The 16,009-nt window shown below is 38.1% G+C and overlaps 1 protein-coding gene across 4 annotated transcripts in view; it reads left to right on the forward strand.

Moving 5' to 3' along the window:
* Window positions 1-16,009, forward strand: part of FOCAD (focadhesin) — a 90,196-nt gene that overhangs the window by 72,887 nt on the left and 1,300 nt on the right. For all 4 annotated transcript variants that reach the window (XM_071580101.1, XM_071580103.1, XM_071580102.1 and 1 more), the window contains 14 exons: window positions 1,364-1,483; window positions 2,600-2,722; window positions 3,556-3,633; window positions 4,009-4,080; window positions 4,247-4,349; window positions 5,460-5,540; window positions 6,609-6,737; window positions 8,119-8,234; window positions 8,776-9,036; window positions 9,632-9,721; window positions 11,136-11,313; window positions 13,039-13,136; window positions 14,030-14,281; window positions 15,404-15,479. In XM_071580101.1, coding sequence (XP_071436202.1) covers window positions 1,364-1,483; window positions 2,600-2,722; window positions 3,556-3,633; window positions 4,009-4,080; window positions 4,247-4,349; window positions 5,460-5,540; window positions 6,609-6,737; window positions 8,119-8,234; window positions 8,776-9,036; window positions 9,632-9,721; window positions 11,136-11,313; window positions 13,039-13,136; window positions 14,030-14,281; window positions 15,404-15,479 — 1,777 coding nt within the window. The remainder of the gene's footprint in view (window positions 1-1,363; window positions 1,484-2,599; window positions 2,723-3,555; window positions 3,634-4,008; window positions 4,081-4,246; window positions 4,350-5,459; window positions 5,541-6,608; window positions 6,738-8,118; window positions 8,235-8,775; window positions 9,037-9,631; window positions 9,722-11,135; window positions 11,314-13,038; window positions 13,137-14,029; window positions 14,282-15,403; window positions 15,480-16,009) is intronic.

Raw genomic sequence — 16,009 nt, forward strand, 5'->3', positions numbered from 1 at the left:
CTCCTTATTAAAGGTCTTCTTGAATGGAGTTTAACTTTTGTGGCAGTACATATGTGTTGGGGGTTAGTCTTTTGCAGTTTATGGTTCATGCATTAAAATGGCTTATAGCTATGAAATAATTTATCTGTTCCCAGACATCTTCAGCTGCATTACTGAGCTTAAACTTGAGTTCATTACAGCAACTTCAGAGATTAAAGACAGCAGCTGTTTAACACTGTGAGATAGTTTGGGTTGAGAAGCAAACCCTACCTTTTTCAATTAAAATCTCTGTAAGGAGTTGTACAGATTATGACATGAAGTTTGGCCAGCACCCTAGAATGAATGCTGCTGTTTTTATGAGATGCACTAGAGGCTCTCTCAGAGCTATAAATGGCTGGGATATAACCCTGTACTTGAGAGGTAATTTTGGCCAGCTGCAGCAAGAGGTACAGTCTGAGCCTTACTACTAGCTCCAAGTCAGATTGTCAGTCTTGCAGGGTAGGTAGTTGCTCTCTGCTTTCTTTTTGGTCATGTGTTCTTCTGCTGCTTAACTTTTGCACAGAGAGGTCAAACAGCATACTTGCCTTCTTGCCTTATTAATAGTTCAGACTTCATTTCCTTATTGTGCATGACTAAGGTGGAAAAACAGAGAAGCATTATTCCTGGTGAATCCTTCTGCAAGGACAAGAGGCTAGTGTTGTGGGTTGTGTGTGAGAGACAGTTCCACTACGTGCTTATTTTCTGGCCTGGTGGACCTGCATGTAACCCTGATGGGGCCACAGCATGCTGAGTATGCTTACATAAATAATGATCAGATAATTGTGTTGAGAATACCTACATTTGTTGGGAGGTCAGGAGTTTGAGTTCTGTAAAATCAGAAGTATTTCCAAGCTTTAGTTTTATTTGTTTAACATCAATGAAGAATCTTTCAAAGAGGGAATAAAACATTGGAAAATACAAATTGAAAACGCTATGTCTTTTTATCATGCTGGTATGTTATGCAATGTGAACATTATTTGATCAGACACTAGTTAACAGAATTAGGCAGTTAAATGCCACCCTGATACCCAATCCCCTCAGATCTCGGAAGCTCAGCAGGGTCAGCCCTGGTTAGTCCTTGAATGTAAGACCTCCTAGGAATACCGGGGGCTGTAGGTTCTAGTCCTGAGGACTTCACTGTCACCATCCAAGCTCACTCGGCTGTGGCAGATGGACCTGAGGAGTTAAAGGGTGGGGCCAGTTCTGTGCACGCTGTGCCTCACCTAAAAAATCCACTGTGCAGGCTGGAAGGGCACACCCACGCATGATGATGATGATGATGATGATGATGATGATGATGATGATGATGATGAATTAACATAATTAAATACTCTTTTTGTTTCAGGTGATAGCCTATTCAGTGGCTTGTTCCTGTGTCTCTGCTTTCAGTGTTGGAATAATAGAAGCAGCCGAGGCTGAGGAGGCCATGAGCAAGCTATGGACCTTAGCACAAAATAATCAGCAGGTGTTGGGGCTTTGCTTCAGTTCTGTTTTTCTCTTACTTCTTTCACATGGCATTCTGCTTTACCCAGACTATAATTCAAGAAATTATATTTATCTACTTTTATCATTAACAAGTATTAAGTGTGTTGTGCTTACTATGCAATTCCAAGAGTACCACTTGATTCATTGTTGCATTGCCTACAGATGTGTGGCAATTATCAGCGACGGCCATGCCACCCTGACTCCTGATCCTGTCAAATCTTGGAAGCTAAGGAGGGTCTGGCCTGGTTAGTACTTGGATGGGAGACCTCTTGAGAAGGCCTTAGGCCTTAGGCCAGTTCTGCGCACGCTGTGCCTCACCTAAAAAATCCACTGCACAGGCTGGAAGGGCACACCCATGTGGGGAGAGCCCTTCCCAAATCTTCGTTTGTGAAGCCCAGCCATGATGAGCAATTACCAGATATGAAATGAAGGCACGTTTTATGTTTTTAATTGCATTTAGAAGGGAAGTTAGTACTTTTGAGTTCTTCATGTCTTCTGTCCCTGCATTTGACAAGTTTTGTCTCTTTTATAGCATGTTTCTTCCAATTCTTTTTCTTGGTAAGAAAATGCATCATTTGTGCCCTTCTGAAGTTTTGCTTTCCCTTAGCCTCCAGATGGTGTATCATAACGAGAGCCACAACTTTGTTCAAGTATATGTTTCATCCCTAGGGTATCCCTAAAAATGCCAAAAATAACCGCTATATTTTAGTGCAGGTTCTTTTCTGTTAAATGTTTGCCTGGAAGTGAAGGAGCCAGGGAGAGGCAAACATTTGGAATCAAAGCCTGGTGTTAGACTAATCAGCTGTTCAGAATGTTTGTCTGAAAACCAGGAAATCAGGACAAACTACCTATGCTAGAGCTTTTTTATCTAGAAAGTCTGCTCTAAAATAAAGGCTCTATGTGCCAAAGATCACTATTTAATCTCAGAAAATCTCATGTCATTTGACATGAGAAAACACTTGAAATAAGCAAGCAGTCCAGTATTTTGGACAATGGCATTTCTCCTAATTTTTGGGAAATAATAAATATTTAAGTTAAAAAGAATGCAGAATCCTTTGGAAGATCTGTTTTTTAATGTGTCCTTTTCATCTTACAGTCATACAGTTTTGCTTTAGCTTTGGGCCTAATAGTACATGGATTGTCATCTTGTGGTCATGGGAAAGCCGAAGATCTGAGTAACAGACTAATGCCAGCCTGGATAAAAATTGTGCTTGCAGAGGTGAAGGCATTTGAATTCACATCCTGGGTTTTGTACTTGTTGTTTTGGGTTGGGTTTTTTTGAGTAGGGAGGGGACAGTGTGTAATTTAGAATTAACTGTCGGGACATAATTTTCATTGCTTCTACAGAAGTAATGCTAGAAAAAGTTATGACTACCTGAACACACTGTTCAATTGATATTTGGAAGTAAAAATACATCTTTGAGCTGTTTGCCAAAGGGAAGAAAAACCTCATTTCTCTTCTGCTCAGATGGTTTATGAGAAATGTGTATCTCAATGAGATCTTAATTTGGACATTTTTGCTGATTTGGAGCAATGTCTAAGGATTAAATCTGAGTTATTAAATGAAAAAGCCTTGTCAAATTAGATGCTGCTTGTCAAAATTAGACTAAAAGAATGGTGATTATATTGCTTTAGTTGTTAAAATAATTTTAATTTATCTTATTAGAAAAATTAGGTGTTTGAAATCAAACTCGAAACTTGCACATTAATATTGCAGCTGAAGGTAAGTATCAATAAAGAAACAGTGTTTTAGAGTTGAATTGCACTGGCATATTTTGTGGAATATAGAATGTGCTAGGAAAACATTGTTTGTCAATTCATTATGATTTCAGATATGGGGGAGTGAGAGGGAAGCTCTATATAAGGCCTTCATGTACCAAGAGGGGGATGAGTATTATCTACCATGCTGGAGTCTGACCTGAAAAGGATGTTGGGATGAGAGGTGTACAAGTGATAATAGCCATGGATTTTAAGTTGGAAGAAATAAGTGTTTTGTCCTACAGTAATTTTGTGTGATTCCATTGACTCACTTGTCCTGAATTATGCTTCCAGGGTTCTCCAACAATGGAGCGTCTGGCTGCTGTCAGCGGGCTGGTTGCACTGGTGGGCTCTGAAGGAGGCCTGATACAGGTGAGAACATGCAAGCAAATAGTACCTTAATCCCATGGAAAAGTGTGGCTTGAAGGCAAGATGGAATGCATTTTCTCCATACTTAGAGCGGGGGTTATATACCAGGGCATCACATTTTTGCAAAAATTCATGGTGGGTACAAACCAAGCAATACTGAATTGCAATGTATAAACTTAGGTCTGTTCCCTTTTCCCATCATATAGACCATGTGCATGGCACTGTGGAGAAGTTTTCAGCCATGTAAATTTTCTACTTTTCTCTTCCACTTCCCCACAAAAAGGCATGTGTGCAAATGTAATCTGTCATTTCAGGACCTGTTCTCTGTTTTGTTGCTTCTTTTGTTCTCTTACAAAAATTCTGTTTTTAATTTGGCAGCTGAAGTCTGAGAGTGTTCAGTCCTCACAGTTTCAAAGTAAGCTGAATGAAGTCATCAGAACCCTTACACAGGTAAGAAGGTGGCTTCTCTTTCCTGCTTTCGATAATGCACTAGTGTACTGTGACACCTTGCACAAACAAACCAAATCTGTTTGAAGAAACTACATAATGTCTGTGCCCAGCTTGAATGAGGCAGTGTAGGGAAATTTTTCTAACTAGTGGTTTATTGTCTCAACAGATAATCAGTTTCTCAGGACAGGTTGGCCTTCAGACAAATGCAGCAAGACTTCTGGGATGCCTTCACATGTCCTCTTTGTCTTCTACCCAGAACAGGGCATCTGGTAAGATGATTCATTATTGAGGCTTAAAGAACATGTAGAAATAGCATATCGCTAAACAGACAGCAAGGGACACCTTAGATAATACAGGGTGGACATGGCAACCCAATTAAGAAACATGACAGCCTTTGAATTGGAGATCTCATGGTCCTGTGTGCCAGACTTGAAGGTTGGGATATGAAGCAGGAATCAGTGTGGTGAATAGAATCCCCCACATCTGCTTTTACTTACAGTATCACAGTAAGGTTCTAGGTTGTTCCTGTCAAACTTGTATATTGTATCTTTATTTTTTATAGAATAAACTGTAAAGAGGTTTTATACTGCATATGGCACATGTGTTCGACATACACATTATCCATTCTGTGCCTTGAGAACTGATTAATCTACTCTTTGTTCTAGCACTTCCCACTGTATGAAGAAGTCCATACTTAAAAACTAGTCCATAACAAGAGCAAGGTGACATTTTAGAAATGTTTTTTTAGAAAATACCTTCTCTGGTTAGCTGAAGTGAAAAAACGAGTATTCTGTGCTTTCAGTGTAGTCACTTTCTGGTGTTGATTCAATATCCATTAGTAAAATAAAGGCAGGATTACATCATTGATGAAATACCAATTACATGCACAAACTAATGAAGTTGAAGCTATTCACTTTGGTGAGAACCAAGTTGGGAACCAAAAATACTAAATATAGATAGACCTCATCACAGAAAAAAGGATTGTCAGGATTTCTTCATTTGTATAATCTTGACACGTGTGTCAGAGGTTAGATATGTAATGTCTCTGTTGCATTAACCTTGCTAAAAATTTTAAGCTCTCCCTTTCAAAGCCCAACTTGCAGTGCTCTATATGTTTTTAAGGAAGTTCTTATTCCCGGCTTTTCAGTTAGTGAAGGAATTTGTTTCAGATATGGCACCTCTCACCACCAGAAATGTTTACCTTCCTTTGGAAGTGAACAGGCCAGTGCATTTATCTGCCTTGTGGTCTACATATAGACACCTACAGAATTCATTAGCTCAAACATGGCTCAATTTGGCCTTTAAAATTATGTGGGAGCAGAAGGTTATAAATTTTTGCTGATGATGTTTTAGAATATGAAGTCTTTTTGTCTTCACAGTTCCTCCAGATTTTAGCTACTTACCTGTAAACAGCTTTATCAGGGCAGCCATTGACTTTGCCATTGAAAGTGGAAAGAAAGGTAAGAAAAGATCAAACTACAATATCAGGAAAAGATCAAACTACAATATCGGGAAATTTGTTATTACTAGGCAGGATGACCTTAATGACCTTTGGTAAGAGAACTTTTCTAAATACTAATTTGAATGTGTCCAATGTGGGATATTTAAATACAAAAATAAGTAACACTCTAAAAGATAAGGTAGAATTGTGGAGCAGGGCTTTAGTTTTCTCCATTTTATTTTTGACTTTTAAACCCCTTTCCCTTTCTGTGGATGAGATGATGTATCTTGCCTGTGGGAATGGAAGTCAAATCACTTTAAGCGCTAGCTTGTTTCCTTGGGAATACTCCATTGTCAGGCCAGCTTTATGCTGCCTCTCATTTCAGTGATCCTAGGTTAAAACTCTGTGTAACAGACTAATATTCTAATAGATTACTGCTATGTGTGATAAATGCAAAGGAGCCTGAAGAAAGTATGGTCTTACGTGAGGAAGGCTGCTAAAAGGTAGATGTCTTGAAGTAAAATCGTAAGGGAGATAAAGCAGAGGGAATTATTCCTGTGTGGAGCTTAGTGAATGCACTGCTGTCCTAAGAAGCCAGTTTTGCTTTGAAGGGAGGTCAAAATTGCTCATGCTTTGCCTCCAGGAGAACTGTGTTAATGCTCTATGTTGAAGTAAGATTAGTACTTTTCTGACAATTCTTGTGGCCTGCACCTATAGAATGAGGAAGGAGAGCAGTGTCAGAAAACTTTACTGTTCTCCCAATAGCAAATGCAAAAATACTGCCTTACTAGATGAGGAATACCTGTAATTAACTTATAAGTTAATAACTCAAGAACAAGGAACCAGAAGGTTTCGTTTATCAGTAATAAAAAGCTGTTTTAGACAGATTGATTTTAAAAATACAGCAGTTCATTATAAAAAAGACCGAACTAATTCTCAGGTGCAAAAGGAAATAAAGATTTCTTAATGCTTTCCAGTTCTTTACTACAGCTTGAACTTCTGTGCAGTCTTGATGTTTTTTTCCTGAGCTTTGCAGCAAAATGTTCTGTGTATAAAATTCAGGTTCTGATTGAGTCTTCTATTCTAGGCCCTGAAGCCATCTCAGCTGAGCTGGTGAAAGTAGTACTGGCACCCATTGCATTAGTTGGAGAAAGCCATCAGTATCCACCTGTAAATTGGGCTTCTGTTCTTTCTCCTTTGATGAGGCTAAACTTTGGTAAGATTAGTAGTCTTCTATTAAGTCTTTTTTATTTGTCACAAGACTTCTTCAGTAATGCAGCTTTCACTAACTTCAGAGCCTACTTCAGGACTTGAATTTAGTGCAGTGATTAAAGTGTTTATTGTGCTTCGAAGACCAACTTTTTATTTTTGCAAACATACTGTATTTGTGATCACCATGTGGACACTGTTTTATCTCAAGAAGAAACTAAAGAAGATCAGAACTGAGAAGTTTATAGTAGTATTGGAAGTTCCCTAAAAAAATGGTGAAAGTAGACTGAATATTTCATTTGAATTATTTACAGTAAGAAGAGCCCATCATGAAACTCAACTAATTGTATCATATTTTCAGTACCTGCTAAATGCTAGGTCCAGTGTTCATGTCAGTGGCTGCAGGCAGCTTTTTCACACGTTTGAACTGCTTAGTGGTTCATCTAGCTATCACTAGTTTTAAATACACTTTCTACTAAAGTCCACTGGGTGACAGTTTTACTTGTCTTGTATAAGGTATTTTATTTCCAAGAGTCTGACACTAGACCCTTAAATCTTTGCTTTGTTCATGCACTAATGTTAGGGAACTTTATAAAAGTCATATTATGTTGATTTCCTCTTTCATTACTGAATAAACATTTTAAGTTGCAAAGCACCTATTTAAGCTTTATGCTGACATATAACAGTAATGGGTCTTCTGTCTAATGGGTCAAATGCCAGTATAATACTTAAATTGTTTGCAGTCATGAACTATATGGAACCCGTGCCATTGCTCAAAGTACCTCTTCATCATCTTTATGACCAGTTACTCTATTAAGAAACAGACTGCACCAATCCTAAGTGCACTTTAAAATAAAAACAGCAAAGATTTCAAAACCATCCTGACATCTGTGCAGAGTAAGTTCTTCCCACGTGCTAACCTAGAAAATGTTGCAACCAAGCACCCACGGCTGTAATGGTGACTAACCTCTGTTTGTGACATATTACATGGACAGAGTGGGGTACATGGAAGAGTAGAAACATATGAACAAATGCTAATTACTCCTACATTTGACAGGAAGGGATATGAACTCATTTTTCCCTCTGTAGATTAAATCTTACCTTTATTTGTTAAGGAGGGTTTTTTTACTTAACGTTCCCACATTTTTGTTCTTGAGTGAATTGAAATTAATTGGACAGATACTGAGATTTCTTCCTGAAAGCGCATGAATGTGAAGAGGATTCTTCTAATGTGTATGTGTTAAAAGCTTTATGTAGCATCTCTAGAAAAATGAGTTTTAATGTAGTGCTCTAGTAGAACAATAGCCCTCCTCTATTTTATGACGTCAGAACAAATATAAAGGGAAAATAATTTCTTTGCAACTTATGTTTGTTTTCTTCTGTTGTAGGTGATGAGGTGAAACATCTCTGCCTTCAACTGGCTGTGACTCAAGCCCAGTCATCTAAAAATGCAGCAATGCTTTTGGGCATGTGGGTGGCACCTCCTCTTGTCTACAGTCTCAGTGTACGTATGTCAGAAAATTTCTGGGAGCCCAAAATCACTTTTCTGTAAAGTTCCTCAGTGATGATGTTTAGGATGTATCACCAGAAAAGGATTACTGGGTTCAGAATTTTTCAGAAATATTTATAGTGAGAAAATATTTATAGTGAGAAAAAGGTATTTTGGGGCCTTGAAATTCATTCTTCTTTACTAGCTAGGAACATTAAAGGTTCTATGACTACCATACTTCTGTCCTTGGCTGTCTAGACTGTCACATGCAGTGGGCACTATGTAGTAAAATTGTTCTTCCTGTACAGAGGTAAGGTATTTAGGGTTCATTGAAAGTAAGTTCCTTACTTTTCAAGGAAAATAGAATATTGACATGTTTGAACTCTTTTTAATTCAAACAATTCAAAGTGGGAGGAATAACTGACAGGCAATTATGGTTTTGAGTGCTTTTTAAGTGGTTTCTCAGCCACTCTTCTATAATTTCATCCTTTATGACAATAGTTGAAGGTCAGTGAAGAGCTAGAATCTGAAACTGAGAAAAGCTTTTCCTTTTCAGATGAAAACTCTGAAATACCTTTTCATGTCCCTGTCCGTGTGGATGCAACATGTTGCAGAGGACAAACTGCAGTCTTTTACAGAAGTGCTTCTGATACAACAATTTGAAGTGAAGAACCGCACAAAACTCCCAGAAGTTTGCCAGTGTGTTCTACAGGGGCTCATCCAGGCAATGAAACTTCCCAACCCTGCCCAGTTTTGCTGGAGCTTTCTGTGCCAGGCTGTGGAGAAAATATATGAGCTTCTTCCAAATGAGGTTAAGGTAAGGAGTAACTATAAAGTATATGAACATTGTAGTTAAATATTTTTAGTGGTGCTAAGTCCCATCTTTTACACTGACCCATCTGATTTGAAATATGAATTAGTTGTAAAATTTTTAATTATAATAGTTAAGATAGCAGCATAATTTCAATTCAAGTTACTTTTGGTTACTTTAGAATATGATGTTGTGAAACCAATTTAATGTACGCTTTTCCCTCATAAATGATTTGGTAATGGAAAAATACAGTATTAGCGCTGAAATAAATAGTACTGAAACAGAAGCAGAGAACAATCAGAGAAGGCTTCTTCTGCCTACAGAGGAGTCAGCTTCTCACAGTGGTTTAAAGAAACTATCTAGCTATAGAAAATACCTCCAAGGAGGGGCACTTTTTCATTAAAAATAAAACAAGCTCTTTGAAAGTATTCAAATCTTATATAATGAAGTACGTTGCATTCCCCAGAAAATACAGAATTTCTAAAATAGATTAAGTAAAATGAGACTAGAGGCTAGATTAGTTATTCATCATTATCATCAACAAAGCTCCTTGAAATCTGGAAATAGACATTTTAACCTCTATTTGCTTTTCTCTTTGCAGAGAGCAGAACTGGAGATGTATATTGATGTAGCAAAATGTATCTCAGAAATGGCTGATGCAGAGATTGATCGCATTGTCCAGATTTCAGAGGTAATTATGTTTGAATTCTGGTCTTTTATCACCAAACTGTGTGTTACAAGCATATGTTATAATTTTCCTGTCACCAGACTGTTTAACTTGTTAAGAGCATTAATTGTCTTATCTGCTATGCAAGTAATAGTGTTCTGGATCTAATCTGCAGGCAGCAGAGAGAAGGAAAAGTGAGATGAACCCATATCCAAAACTTTCTCAAGGCAGCTGAAATACTACTGATTTCACCTGTGAGCTTTGAACTTGGGAGAATCTTAAATAAGTTGGTCAGGTAGGGACTGGCCTCCTCTCCCAGGCCCCTAGTGATAGGACAAGACATAGTGTGAAATTGTGCCAGCAGAGGTTTGGGTTGAACATTGGGGGGAATTTCTTTACAGAAAGGGTGATTGGGCTTTGGAATGGGCTGCCCAGGGAGGTGGTGTCCCTGGAAAGACTGGACATTGCACTTAGTGCCGTGGTTTAGTTGTCAAGGTGGTGTTTGGTCACAGGTTGGACTCAGTGATCTCGGAGGTCTTTTCCAAACTAATTGATTCTGTGATTCTGTAAAGTTATTTCTGTTAGCTGAACAGGTGTGGTGTTGGTTCTGAATCCCAGGCCAGTGATGCAAACGGGAAACCATAGTCCTCTTTGGTTAAGATAACAACCTTCTTGAATGCATCCTGGTGACTAGCTGTCCTTGAACCAGTGGATCCATGCTTCTGTTAAAAATGTGAAATAATTGGCTGAACATCCTTTGGTTCTTGACTCTTGCTGTATTTGCATTCACAGTCAGAATGTTACTTGTTGGATAAAATGGCTAGAGATGACAGTGGAATAGAAAAACTTTCAACTTCTAGCTCACTAGTGGAATCAGTTCACAGTGGAATTCTTAGCAGCTGAAATTCCACCTGTGTGGAAGGACTTGATGGTTTCAGATCAGGCTTTTATAAGCAAAGATTCATGACTTAAAGCCACACTGTTCTGTTTGCTAACAAACTCACTAGAGAAACAAGCATTCAAATAGTTAGGGAAGCTGAACTGTCATTACCTTGCATTTTTTAGTTCTTATTTCCACACTGGAAAATGCCATTTAAGAAAACCTTTTTTTTTGGTCAGTGCCATGAATCTGTCTTGCAAGAAGAGTTGAGTCTCCAGAGCTGTCAAGCTGACTCATTTCAATTTAAAGAGGAATGTAAAATTTAAACCAATATGGAAACAAACTGTACTGAGTTGCACTTTGCTGGACTATTTGAAATGAAACAGTGTCAAGTAATATGTGCAGTCTTCTGTTTAATAATATATCTTGAGGAAAATGAGCCTACTAGATATTCAAGGAATTTCTTACATTTTTTATAAAGAGGAATGCAGCATTTACTGTTCCCACAAGAAAAGCACATTTGCATTTAACATGTTGTTTTTTTAATTGCATTTACAGAACAATATAGAGAAGGCCACATTCACGAAAATGTATTTAGTTTCTCAAGGCAGACTGCCTCTGATGAACTTGAATGCTGTGATTGACACTGTGGCAGGATATCACCAGAAAGAAAATATTCTATGGATGCTCTTGTATACGTCTTACCACGCTCGTATTATGAGACATGAAAACACAGGTAAGATCAGGCTTAAAGAAGAATCAACAGCACAGTCAACAGATACTGATGAATCTACACTGATTCTTTTAAAATAATCTTAAGGTGGTTTAACCCAAGTGTTTCCAAATTTATCCATATTAGAAACTGCTGTCTTCAGAATTTCTGTATTATTCAAATACTTGTATCAAATATTGTTTCTATGATTTTTCCAATTCTTTATTTTTCCATGGTTCAGCTGCAAGTTATTTATTTCATCAAGGTGATTTACAGACCAGAGTTTTTACTAGATCCATGTATCCCACTCTTTTCAGACTTTCACTGTAAGGTAGTGTAAGGTCATAAAGGTACACACTACATCAGAGACCTGTAATAGTACAACTCTACTAACCTTCAGATCTAATATCTGACTTAGTGGTATGTGACACAGTAGGTGGGAGGTTGTGCCTACGAGACTGGCTGAACCAGGGAGATGGCCTGCTTCTCTGAAAAGGTTGCCCTGAATTAACACAGGAAACAAATCTGGTGGGTTAATGATTTGGACTGACTCAGCTATGAGCGATGCAAAAGAAGTAGGAGAATCACATGGAAAGATAAAGAAGGAAGAAACAACAGAAGGAGGCAACAATGAGGCCTCCTTATCATGGCAGAATGGTCTTTGTCTGGTGGTGTTCACAGAACAACCTTAGAGCATTATGTTGCCACATGCTGTAGCTGCCAGCTGTATTCAAAGAACTTCAAACAACAGTGAGTTTTAAGTGAGGCTTCTTTGGGTAAAAGAGGAGGCAGCATGAAAGAGGGTTCTTGTAAAGATTACATGGAAATGGCAGTGTATGAAGTGACACGGTGTCGAAGGTGAACATGATTATTAGTTTGTAGGAGATAGAACAGATTATGGACAGCAGTATCTGAATCAATAAAATATGTTCTATCCTTGGGTTGAATTGAAGACTGATTTTATTTACGTGCCTTGACTATATTTTGCTGATTTCAATGTTGTAGGAGCTTTTTCACAGCACTCTCCACATTATTGCCTGCTGTACAGTGACATCAGTGCTAGACTTAGATGAAGTACTGGGGCAAAAACTTGAGGGAGGCTTTATGGTTCTGTATTGGTCACATACAGGAGACTAGGTTAGTGGGACCTGCAGGCTGCCATTATGTGAAACAATTTTCACTCAGCTTTTTTTTTCTGTGTGTTCAGTGTGTTGCCTGCATTATAAGCAAAGATTCTCTGTGGGGGTGACAGTGTGTGTGTGGATCTCTTAAGGTCTGAGATGATTGATGAGTGCATTCTTAAGGACCAGAGAACCACCTGTAGAATGTGGATGCCTTATAACCAGTAGAATCTTTCCATGTATGTTAGGTGAACTACTGACCAATAGTGTACTGGCATGTTATATACAGGACTAGATAAAAGTGAAGCTGTTACTAAAAGTAAAGTCCTTTGTCTTTGGTGAAGCCTTCTGATCACACTGCAGCCTGAGTTGTCTCTGCCTCCTTGAATGCCGCTAAACTAACCTACTTTACCCCAACAAAGGGTGACCCCAATAGTTTCTGTACTATTTAAGGGCCCATATGTCTTCTGTCAGTGGCAACCATGAATCAAATGTGATAGTGGTGTTGGAAGTCATTGTTCTGCTACATTCAGTGCTTTCTTTCTATAGTGATTCTCTGTGTTGCTTTTTAATTAAAAACAGTGCATTCTAGTGTTTTGCATGAGTCAATGCTCTTACTTTTTTCTAGGAGTTATGAAAAGAATGGACTGGCTGCTAGACCTAATGGGCTACATCAGAAATGTAGCATACAAGTCAATACCCCTACAAAATGTCCATCTTAAAGAGGTACATGCTGTGAAAATAATTTGGAAAAAGAGAAAAAGGAGGTTCTGATATATTTGATATTCTTCCTCAGTAATAAGTATTATTCACCATGCTTTTGTGTTTGTGTTTTAGAAGATTGTGATTTTACCTCCACAGAGAAAATCTTTTCAATTTTTGTGAATGAATGTGTATTTAATAAATGATTGTTTATTTAAAATTCTTGCATTAAAATAATCTTGACATTTAAATTATAATAGAAGCTAAAGACAACTAAAGGAAATAATTACTTCAAAGTTACTGTATTTAGAATAATTGAGGGAAAATTTTGAATTCATTAGTAGAACTGTCTAAGCAGGTCAGAAGTGTATAGCTCCTGTTTCTGAGAGGACTTGGGCAGGTTTTGTGAAACAATATTGGTGAAGTCTTATGTTTGAGGACAAAAAATAAGCTGCTCCTTACATCAGAAAAGCATTTATTACATTGCTACAATATTTCCCTACCATTCATAGCACCACAAGGGTGACCATCTCTGATTTCCCTCAACAGGCAGGTTGCTGTGAAGAAGTGATTTCCCCACTTTAAATGAAATGTGTTTCAGCTTTAATATAAAGGATGATTTTAGAAGAGTGTGGTTTTGATTTTCTTTCTACAGACATTTCAGTTTGACTTTAGAAAGAGGCTTATGCTGTTTCAAAGTACATAGAATATCAAGAACTTTTTAGTTCTTGCATTTTGAGTGTTAGCTGAATTTTCAGGTGATTGTTTTGAAGAGCAAGTCACCATCTGGATTTTAGTCTTGGGTTTTGTGTTGGCTTCTTTTTTGGATGGATTTTTTAGTTGTTGTTCTCATGGGTTTTTTTAATTGGGATTTTCCCCTACTTCTGTATATTCATTTTTGTCTTTTTCCTGTTTAGGGCATAGATTTTCTCCTGTGGGTGTTTGCAGCTTCTGTGGTGGCATGGGCTGACCATGGTGCACCATTGCTGCTCGGCCTCGGTGCTAACTGGTCACTATTGGAGCACCACACAGTATTACTGGAATTATCTGAGGATCACATTGGCAAGCACCCCACTGACAAGTTTGCTGTGCAAGAGACTCTCACTCTTCTTCCAAGCAGCATTTCCCTTTTGCTGGCTAAAGAGCCTTGGAAAGAACAAACACAGAAGGTAAAGTTGTGTGTCATGGTAAGCATTTTACAAGTCAGAAAGCACTCCATTTTCAGTAGTCAGCTCAGGTCTCAGGTAAAGCAGTTATTAGCTCTTTTGCATCAGAATTGTTATATCACTTTTCTTTATTTTTAATCAAAAGTGAATGTAGTTTCTCAAGTAAAATGGGAGAGTTGCAAAGAGAAAAAAAGTCCAAGGATGAGAAACTCTTTAAAAGGTACAGTTGTGAGAGGAGAGTTGGGAGGTGCTGGTAGCAAGTCAGTCTTACAAACACTGGAAAACAGATCCCCTGCAGTTGGACATATGACAGTGTCAATTTAGGGCAATCAAGGTTGGTCTTTGTAGTTTGTATCATTTGTTTTCAAGTGTGAGTTGAAAATAAGTGTGGAAAATTGTGACTAATTTGGCAAACTACTGTAGGTTACATGTAGTCCGTATACGTGGAAGTAATGTTATAATCCTATAGATTAACAGCTGTTTCATGCAAACCAGAATCTGTTAAGAAATTCCTCTGAGCAGGTTCCTGTGCTCAGTCACCACTGAAGTCAGAATTCAGAATGTGGGAGGAATACAGAGCCAAACTGTTAATGTGAAAGTGCTAATTAGGTTGTAAAGAAGAATTCGAGATCTTGCCCTCAAAGTCATCCTTGTAAGTTTGAAATACCATATTGTCCTCCATACACCCCACACTGCCAGAGAAAAGTAGCAAAAAATGAGAGAGGCCATAAGAGGAACAAAGGCAATAAGAGTTCTGAAGGATTTGCAGTAGAACATTTGGACAGGAGACTGATAAGAAACAATCATATTGATAGGTTAAAGAATGGACAGTCAAGATGGAGGCAAACTTTTTACTGTGCCTTCTTTGTTACAAAGCATTATTGCTGAGATAATGAGAAGGAACAAAGGGAATTTGAGATTCAGCTCGGACAAGAATTACACTGACAGTGAGATGTACTCCAGGGTGTTTGGGTACTTTGGACAGAAACTTCATTGTACACTGCCTCTGATTAGATAACTGAATTTAGCAGTAATCAGATGTTGCCTGTCAAACTGATGAGAATTTGTCATGGTTTGATAACAGAGGCTCTTTAAATCAGATTTTCTTCATGTTTCAATCTTTAGTTTATTGACTGGCTGATCAATATGATGGAAAGTCCTAAGGAATCATTATCGAAGTCTTCCATGGACCTGTTGAAAGGTAAGATATTTTTAACTGAGTCCTTATTTTTTGCTAACTATCAGGGCAGATCAAAATGCAGTTGTTAGAAGGAGTGAGATGAGCTGTATTTTAACAAAACTTTCACAGATAAGTTGATATTCTTGTCTGTAGCCTTTCTTATATTTGCTCTCTCGTCGGCTGATGCTTACTATATAGCACTGAAGGTCCGAAGAACATAAAGGTACATCTAGTCCTACAAACTTATTTCAAGGATAGATCTGTCCACTGTTTTTGAAGTTACCCTTAAAAATAAAATACAACATACCATTTGGAAACCCTCCAGCACTGGAATAGAAATCACGTAACTTAGATGCAACTGTAGGCTGCACTGTGGGGAAGGGATAGGAGATGGACAATGTCAGCCTAGTAAATGGGTCTGAAAAAAAAAGAAAGAGGAGTGAAGGTTGCTGAAAAAATATATGACAATAAAGATGGAAAGTAGATGATATTTTGGCCTGTGGCCCTAGCATGAGTCCCATTGCACACCTACATATGTAGGATTGTGAATA

This window comes from Pithys albifrons, chromosome Z (assembly GCF_047495875.1).
Source record: "Pithys albifrons albifrons isolate INPA30051 chromosome Z, PitAlb_v1, whole genome shotgun sequence".
NCBI lineage: Eukaryota > Metazoa > Chordata > Aves > Passeriformes > Thamnophilidae > Pithys > Pithys albifrons.